We start from the raw sequence: 9,492 nt of genomic DNA on the forward strand, positions 1-9,492 counted from the left end.
CCACTGGCATGGAAGAAGGTGTACCTGGGCCAGACAGGCAGATGACTACATGAGAGGCGGAATGAGCACAAGCATGCATGCGGCAACATTACGCAACCCGGCAACTTGGCTGCGCACATGAGTTAGTGCCCCCGGAAAACAAAGAGAAAACGGAAACATGCAAACCAATGTTCAGCAAACAACTTACTGAAAAATCGAAAGAGAAAGAATGAGAGAGAAGAAAGTGAGATTGTCATCACATTGATGACAATGAAAGAATATTATGTGAGGAGCCCATTCGTTAAACCCACCAGGAAAGAACACGCCTATCTGATATCAAAACTGTCATAACTAAGTGTGCCTATTCTGTTCCATTTCTGCAAAAGCTTTTCCCGCCTGAAAAATAAAACCTTAAAGTAAGCGTTGTTCACCGTCCCTGTATCGCTCCATCAAAGTAAGCGCTTCTACTGCAAAAGGTCTGTATCAGCTATCCCCAGTCGTCGGTTCATTGTCACTTCCGCCCACGGAGGAAAAGGCGATCTTGTGCCGCCACGCGCTTCTAGCTGTGTCGCAGGAAGGAGCACCAGCGGCTGGTCATTGAAGTCCAGCGAACGGGCCCTGCTAAAAATGCTCTCTACCTAGGTACTGCTGTCTCAATTCACCTGCCATCATTTTGGGTAGTTTGACTCCCCGTTGCCTAAAAATTGGCATCGATGTTTCAGTTAAGCCTCTTTCACAGCGACATATACTTGACGCGGCTGCAGCAGGGCTAAAATTTAGTTCAGAATAATTGTAGAAATACATCCTTCTGGGCTCGATTCCTTTTCATCATAATCGATAATATTAGCGGGCAGAATTACAAGACTCAGTGAGGAAAGAATCTCAAAACGGCCGCAAATGTGCACTCAAATGCGCGGTGTATAATTTCAATTGTCAGCGCCTCAAAATCACCACTAAAATACACGAAGATCGGCATTTTGGTGGACGGGAGAGTAAGAAATGAACGTCTGGTCATGTACTTTGAGACTGCTCTGTTCATGTTGGTGTGCTGATATGTTATATCTAACAATTCTCTCCTTGCGTCTTGCTCTATTTTCCGTATAGACAGCGGCGGGCGTTCCTTGCTAGCTATCGCCCTAGCGTCACAGCCGGCAGTACGGCGAGCGACGTCACGGAAGAGCTCGTTCTGGGCGCATTCTGCTTGATGCTCTCAATTTTAATCTTTCTTTTTTTTTCGGTCGCTTGCTGTTGCGTTCACGAGTTTTGCACAGGGTACAAGCACTGCACGACCAAAGTTTTAAAGAGATAACGCATAGACGCTTACCTTGATCATACTACGCTGTTGTATATAGCCACGTAGGTTTCGGCTGAAACTTTTCTTTAGGAACGTCTTTATGAGTTTGAAAAACATGCGTCCACGTGTAGACTGCATTACCTTTTGTTCCGCCCAGGTGGTCAGTCACTGAAGCTGGGACTAGTTCTCACAGTGTACTTTCCTTTAGCCACCAGTTTGCATACGTTTGATTTTCACTTATAAAAAGCGTCGCGTCTTTTTTTTTTACACCACATGCAAGGCTTTGAGCAATGTGAGTTTTCCCTTTTATTTAGTATTTGTTCTTTACGTACTGGTTTGGGCTACTTTAACTTCGTTGGCTTGCCAAATATTACCATGTTTATCACAGAGAGTTCCCGCCAAAGCCTTTATGTCTCTTTTATTTGTTTCCAGGACGGGTTGCAGGAGTACCACTCATCTCCATTCTCACTAGGCCCCTGGAAACGGCAGTTGGCTTTGTCTTGAAATCGAAGTAGTGGGTGCTCATTTGCTTTTTGCAAAGAAGGCCTTGCTGTCCTTAAGGTCAGGCTTCATGGTGTCACCGCCAGGTTTCCAGTTGGCTGGACAGACTGGACAAGAGCAGAGAAAAAGGGTTGTGCCAAGAGTGGACAGCCCGCCAATGGAGTACAGATTTTTAGGGGTCGTGCACGAAGCGTAAATATACCTTCTCCATACTTGTCTGTATGTTGGAAAGCCTGAACAAGGCGCAGTATTTCTTGAACAGAGCGACCCACTGGAAGGTCATTCATAGTGATCTGGCGCAGCATACCATTGCCGTCGATGATGAAGAGGGCACTGAAATTTACAACGGCACGTAACACAGCGTGAGTACTAAGAATGCGGAGGAATTACGATGAAAAATGAAGGAATGATCGCCAAACGTCTGCTCAGTGACTCACTGCTGCAGCAAAGCTTGTCCCGCAAAACATTTTTCATGAGGCAGAATCGTGGCCATGTCCAGATATCTTGGATAAAAAATTTTAATGGCAATAGTGTAAGGTAATGTTATAGGAATATTGAAGGTAAAGGTCCATTCTTCCAAAGTATAGCAATATTTTTTCACTAAAGTTATTCCATCGCTAGCATCGAGTAGTCAAGACTGGCATTGAAAACCAAAAGGGAGAGTTTCTGGCCAAATCAAAAACGTTATAGTGGCGCGAATCTCTGCTGTGTTTGTTCATTCTTCATAGCTGCCGGAACGCTGCCTAATCGCTTTGTTTACGATGCGAGACGCGACGAGATTTATCTCGAGTTATCGCATACTGGCGGAGCTGATCCTACGTTGTTCTTCCTGCAGAATATTCTAGTAACTTTGGACGCTTTATCTCGAAAGTTCGCTATCAGGTTCGAATTGAGCACGGCCGACAGCGGCGGGGATTCTGTTCGACGACAGCCGGGCACGCTTCTTGCTACGCCGCCGCCGAGTGATTCAGTCCATTGTGCGCGCAAGTCAACCCAAATAAGGAGTTTTGGTCAGAAACCATTTTCGCAGCCTTTCTGCTCTCCGGACTTCAGTCACCACTTCGTGACAATAGCAAGCAAATGCATGCCTGCCGAAGGGAGATCGGTGGATATGTTAATTGTTATACTGAAACAACGCCTCCTTTAACTAAATGCCAGTCAAACGGGCGGCGAGAGCACTGCCGAACCCTCTCAGGGCGGCCGCTAGCGGCGATGATGTCTTACACTACGTTCCCTCGTGGTGCTGCGGTGTACTTATTGTGTGCACTTGCTTGTTCCAAGCTTTTCGAGGCTTCCCGAATGCCAAACACTGCAATTATGCGGTATTGCTGCGTGCCATTGTGACCGCAGAGTCAGCGTAAATAGGAGCCAGGTGTCTCATTTCACGAGATACCCGCCGACCTCAACGCACGTGCACAGTGGCTCAAAGCGATTTCCAGGAAGAACTGGCAGCCAAATTCTACTTTCTAGTTGTTCGGTAGTGTGCAGCCTGCATTTCCACGCATCGGACTTCAAAGATAATTGCAAGAGCCAGCAGATGAAACCCGGCGTTGTGCCGAGCATTTTCTCTGGCTACCATTCGTACATGAGAAAGGCTCCCCGCAACCACAAGAAGTGATGCCAGCATTCGGAAACGTAAGCGAGAGGCTTAAACAGACGGTTCGTCAAGGATATGCTCAATCGACGGGAGTACCAGCGGAACGGCTACATCAAGCATTGCCTCTATAAGCAGCGAAAGTGGACGTTCTCTGTACAACGGAAGGCAAGTTGGATATGAGTGTGCCTTGACCAACGGAGATAAAAGTGCAGCGTGGTGTTCTTCAATCAACATAGCGACTCCGGACACTGTGCACGCTCAAGGCAGCCGCAAGCACACAGGAGAGGCAGATGCTAATTTTTCAAGTTTTACAGAACTGCCGCAGGTTTATGCAACACGCTCCTACGGTGTGCAGACATCCACGACAGCATGCTCTTCTAGCGTTTTTGTCGAACGGAAACGATGGAGGGAAAGAGAGCGCGCGCTCAAAAAAAGGAATGAAATGCTTCAGAGGACTGTAGATTCCTACAAGAAAGAGCTTCAAAAACTCAGAGAGGAAAGCTACGTGAACGGATTTTTGGAAGTTGCATCCGATGCGGAAGAGAGAAATATGAAGGCGACGTTTCTTCTGGACCAGATAAAAGCTACAAGACGAAACGGCCACCGTGGTCAGAGCAAACAGTGAGGCATTGCATCATTCTAAAAAAACTTATCTGCAAAGGCTTATGAACATCTAAGGTCCGAGGAGCTGCTGAAGCTTCCATTTCGAAATACCCTGCAGAAATATATTGGCACAATATCTGGAGAAATCAGATTTAGTGAATTCGTGCGCTCTCGGCTACAAGGAGAACTTGAATCGCTACATAGCCTGGAGGCTTAAACATGTGGACTTGTTGTGGATGAAATGAATATCCAACAAAAGCTGGAATATCATAGGCAAAGAGACGCTTTTGTTGGGGAAGTTTATTTCAGTTCTGACCTACAGCACCTTGTTTCTGAATCAGAAAACTGCACTCTGGCTAATTCTCTCTTGTGCTTCCGGCTTTTCGGCCTGCATGGGAATTTCAAAATACCAGTTGCTTACTTTCCTACAAAGGGATGCACCGGCGAACAGCTCGCCACTTGCATTCGCCACGTCATCCGAAGAGTAGAAGATGCGGGATTTGATGTCTTGCGTCTTGTCACCGACAACCACCGGATCAATGCCGTTGCGATGGATATGATGTGCAAAGAGGAGGCGAAAGCACTTGCTCCTCATCCCTGTAATCCCACCAAACATCTATTCCTTGGCTTCGACCAAAGTCACATTGTGAAAAATATAAGATCGCAATTCCTGGCGAAAGATATTGGTGGCTCGCAAGAAATATGTTCCAAGTATTTGAAGACGTTGCACAGAATGCAACAGCACTCAACAATACGGCCGATACGGTTCCTTACGCGCAAGCACTTGTATCGCTCAAACATTGAAAAAATGAACGTGCGGTCAGCCGTGCAGATGTTCAGCGCTCCAGTAACAGCAGCGTTAGGCTACCTGAAGGACGAGGCTGGCTGTACCTGTGATGCAGAGTGCGCTACAGCAGGGCCAACAATATACTTCATGAAAGTCACACAGAAGTGGTTTACTCTCATGGATGTGAGCAACTGTCAGAAACACATTCATCGAAATGATCCTGACGCACGTCAATTCACATCAGTTGATGATGAAAGACTGAGATGGCTTGAATTCGAAATTCTTGCTTACATGAAACAACTCAGAAAGAAGAGCAAACCTGAGAACTTTCTCACAAAGGAAACCTACCAAGCAGTCGTGATAACAACGGAGTCGAATGTCGAGTGCATTCGACATCTGCTTCTTGTCAGAAAGTTCGAGTTTGTGTTGACGAGAAAAAGGTCAAGTGATCCAACTGAATCCTTGTTTGGGTTCCTGCGCAGAAGTGCCGGGTGCAATAATGCGCTGGATGCAAAAAGGGCTGTATATGGGCTGGAGAAGATGCTCAAGATGCTTCGAGTGAGAGAAACGTGCAGAGTTCATCTTCTTTCTCAGCTAAGAAAACTAATACCAGCTATGTAGCGCTGCCACCCGCTCAATGAAGGGACGGAGAAGATTCTTAATGTAGCAGAGGAGAAACTGCATGACCATTGCGTCAGTTTAATGCCGCTTGTTTAAAATCCGGACGTGGCCAGTGCAAATTTAATAGGAGGGTTCATCGTTCGCGCAGCATGTGAGCGATACCATGCGGAAATTGCATTTCGCTCCTGCAGGCACCTAGAAGCAACATTCCCCTACACGGTCTCATTGCTCACCAGGACCGAGGAGGACTTTACTACCCAAGCGAGGAGCTGGTAAATGTTCTGAGAGGGCTTCGGAGATTTGCTGATACTGTGCTCAACAACAGAAGCTCTATTGCTAAGCCGTTAGAAGTCTGCGTCGAAAGAAGCGCCCGGGCTCTCATGGAAATTCGTGTGCTCCGTTGCGAAAAGTGCGATAAAAATCTAAGAAAGATGGTTATGCATCTCATCGCAAAGAAGTTTATGAAGCCCATTTTCACGAACTATCCCGTTGTAGTGACGGACAGAAACAGGGAGACAACGCTTCTTGAGCGGAAACCATTGTCCCGCAAAGTGTTGAAGCTATAGCTCGGTAAACTCTGTGAAGCCGTGATGTTGTTCTTCATGACGAAGTAGACAACGCGTAATCATTTTACTTGGCCCCGGTAAGGGTGAAATAAACACAGTTTATACGCGTGCTTGAGTCTCTACTACGCGGCGTCCTTCATTTTTGCATGTTTATCGAAACAGACCGATCGCACTTCTTCCTGCATGGTGCCGCGGCGGTACTGCAAGCTCTTTATAATATACTTGGCACTCATGAAGAATACATTTAACATCTACATGTGATAATCCGCTAGCAGCCACCACCAGTGGTTAAATTATAATGTCCGAAATATTGAACAAAAAGTCGCTGCTGCGCCCCCCCCCCCCCCCCCCACCTCCCCCCGCCCGCCCATTGGAACGGCCCTTCCCGACCGATCGAAGCGCCGCGGGAGGCAGTGTCAGAGCATGGCGCCACCACTCGGTGAAAGCGCGCAACTCCGCGGCGGAACGCCAACAATGGGAGCGCGAGCCGTCTGCCTCGCATCGTTAGAGGAGGCGTATATGAAAAAATATATAAAAAAACAGTATATGAAAAAATTGCGTTTATAAAGTCTTGCGTGTTAAGAAATACTGCCACCATCTGGAAGACGTTGAAGCAATGAGAGTGAGCTGTTTGGTAGCGCAATCTATCGTCCATGCGATGTATTACCACATGATTAGCCTACTTTTCATAACCCCACGGCGAGCGGGCGCCTGCCTCCTTGGCTGAGCTGCCGACTGCTGACGTCCCGGCTGCCAAGTTAAGACTAACCATAAATAAATATTAACCTAAGTAGGCAATATTGATAACGTTAATGTTCTACTCATCGAGCCCGTTACGAATATACCATTAGTTAGGTAATGACGTCCTCGGTTAGTTAATTATAAGCAATTACATTAAAGTCAAATGATAAATAAATTTTAACTGGATTAGTTAATATCGGTGTATAACATGGTCCAATCATCTAGGGGATTCCAAATATGTAATTCGTTTTGTGATGACCTCATGAATTACTGAGTTATAAGCGCTTAGACATAGTCACGTGACTAGTTATGACGCCACAGAATCAGTGACCTCAGCAATGAATTACCAGTTCAGTAGACTGATATTCTGTATTTTTACATAGTGCATATTACCCCCTACCCCTATCCTTTCTTACTATCGCTCCACATTTCTTTCCTTCTTCTGTTCTTTCAGGGCGAAAGCCTTTAATGGCCCATACTCACGGTCGAGATCCTGCCCGTCCGTTACATCGCGAACCGGAAGTCACGACAACAAAAGTGACGTCATACCGTCCGTCAGTCCGTTACGTTTTTAGACTCGATAAGAAAAAAAAAATCTTAGTGCACGACTGGATTCGAACCACCATATTCCCGTTCACAGCCAAGCGTGCTGACGACTATGATACTTCCCGCCAACGCATATGTAGTTCTCCTTGTCTAGGACGCTGGAGAGTGTTTGCGGAAAGGCGTCGATCAGACGGATGCCTCCCAAATGCCCTCCAGTGTCTCCAGCATTTAAGATTCACAAACAATTGTGTTCTTAATTGACATCTTAACCACACATCAGTGACACAAGCAGCAACACCGCGCTAAAGGCTTTCGCCTCACCTCACTTCAGGTCAACTAAAGTGCCACACTGAATTTTTTTTTAATCCTCCTAGTCGCAGCTCAGGTGCTTCAGGATTCAATGGCAGATGCCGCGGCTAGCAACTGTTTTCCTTTCATTGTCGTTTAATAATAAATAGCCACTAGCAACCATTCTATAGACTAATGACATCATCAATTAACCACCATTTGAATTGCTATATCGATTTACTATGTGGCCCGCCATCTTGAATTCCTCGGACTTCGAAAATTTCACGCCGAAGGAAGGCGTTAACAGGCCCCAAGAAATCGAGAAAGGTGATGAAGAAGGGGCAACGCTCTTAAAAATGCTTTTGTCCGGAATAGTTTGGTGGGATACAGAGCACAGCCACCAACCGAAATGGGACACCGTCGTCTTCCTTCAAGGCACCGTAAGCTCTTGCGATCTTGCTTGTCTTGTCAGCCAGAAGAGGGATCTTCATCGGGCCCAGGCCGCCTTCCTTGCGAGGAGTGTTGATCCTGAATACAGGCAGCAGAAAGAACAGCCACTCGGGTTGTGAAATGGAAACTGCAAATTCTAAACTCTGGAGTTTAACGGGCCGTAGCGAGACATGTTGTTTGAGGTGCATATAGTGCATGGCTGGAGGTGAGTTTAGGCCGCTTGAAGTTAACGTGTGCTGACATCGCAGAGCAAATCCCTTTACGCTTCGCGCGCACCAAAGCTCGGCCGCAGCGGTCGGGGTTGAACCCTACATCTCCTGCTCAGTAGCCGAGCGCCGTAACCGATGAGTCACCACGGCGGGGTGAAATAGAATCGTGGCACGAATATGTTACGAAAGAAGGAAAAGAAGCGAGTCATTATATTTTTCCAGTTAGCAAGAAAGAGTTGAACCCAGAAATCGTTGCGATCTCTCGACATGCAAAAAGGAGGTAGAATCTGAATTTACGAGGGTCCACAAATATTTACTTATACGTACAGAAAGTTGAGGTACCATAATTAAACGTAGCGTTAAAAAATAACATAAAAGCGTCTGTGCAAAGTGCTTTTTTTTCTTTTTGTGCGCTACATTGCTCTATTCTGCTCCGCAACTAAAGCTGATGAAGACGAAAATGTGGCAACGACTTCAGTAGACAAACCATGCAAAATGGCAGAAGTGGCTGTCAGTGGAGCACCCGACGACTTCACAGTTGTTCTGGCGGAACTCATCGGCACTCTCACTGAAGGCAATGATCTCAGTGGGGCAGACGAATGTGCTGAAAGTAGGATAGAGTCGTGTTGCATTTCAAATGTAAATTATGACATCGTGTATTTTGAGTATAACAAAAGCAAAACATGCAGATGTGCGTGAATCGTAAATGACATCGTCCTTTTCCCAGTGAACATGCTTACGGAGATGCATACTAATTGCCCATTACTTACAAGTCGAGAGGGTAGAAGAAGAAGACCAGGTACTTGTCTCTGTAGTCGGACAACTTTATTTCTTTGAACTGTCCGTCGACGACTGCAGTGCCGCAAAAGTCGGGAGCGGGCTTGGTCAACTTGGGCAGTGCCATGTCTCTGGAGAATGATGAATAAAGTTGAAATATTAGTTTAAGACTGTAGACTGAAAGTGCAAGCGTTAATGCAGAGCACGATATGGTTGTGGGCACGTGTGATGCGCCTACTGGCAATCTCTACTCAGAAAAACATAGATGCGTCTCATCTGAGAGGCGGTTCAAAGGATTAGGGGACGGCTTTCTAGCACGGGTCTCACCAGATCAATGAAGACAGCACGATGCGCGATGCTTGGGCTGTGTGCGCAGGGTTGTCCCCGAATAACGGGGAAGAACTCTGTCGGCGACGGAGAGTGAGCTGGCATCCCACCCGAATGCGAGTGACGGATGCAGGGTGGTCACGTGTTCACGGGCAGACTTACGCGTCGGTTTCGGGGACACCAAATATACAGCTCTCCAATGTAAA

At 46.7% G+C, this 9,492-nt stretch overlaps 1 protein-coding gene across 1 annotated transcript; it reads right to left on the bottom strand.

Moving 5' to 3' along the window:
- Nucleotides 1–1,740: 1,740 nt before the first annotated feature.
- On the bottom strand, nucleotides 1,741–9,086 carry LOC144134647 (peroxiredoxin 2-like). Its single transcript, XM_077667511.1, has 5 exons — nucleotides 8,953–9,086; nucleotides 8,670–8,786; nucleotides 7,929–8,051; nucleotides 1,977–2,107; nucleotides 1,741–1,881 (listed from the first exon to the last, which is right to left on the bottom strand). Exons 1-5 carry the CDS (start codon nucleotides 9,084–9,086, stop codon nucleotides 1,796–1,798), a joined length of 591 nt encoding a protein of 196 aa, XP_077523637.1. The 3' UTR covers nucleotides 1,741–1,795.
- Between the last annotated feature and the right edge of the window lie 406 nt (nucleotides 9,087–9,492).

The sequence above is a fragment of the Amblyomma americanum genome, chromosome 5 (genome assembly GCF_052857255.1).
Source record: "Amblyomma americanum isolate KBUSLIRL-KWMA chromosome 5, ASM5285725v1, whole genome shotgun sequence".
Lineage (NCBI taxonomy): Eukaryota > Metazoa > Arthropoda > Arachnida > Ixodida > Ixodidae > Amblyomma > Amblyomma americanum.

Coding starts and splice junctions, on each gene's coding strand:
- LOC144134647 (XM_077667511.1), bottom strand. CDS start 9,086: ATGGCACTGCCCAAGTTGACCAAGCCCGCTCCCGACTTTTGCGGCACT. Junction 8,787..8,952: donor TTCTTCTACCCTCTCGACTT/GTAAGTAATGGG, acceptor TCCTACTTTCAG/CACATTCGTCTGCCCCACTG. Junction 2,108..7,928: donor GACGACGGTGTCCCATTTCG/GTTGGTGGCTGT, acceptor TGTAAATTTCAG/TGCCCTCTTCATCATCGACG.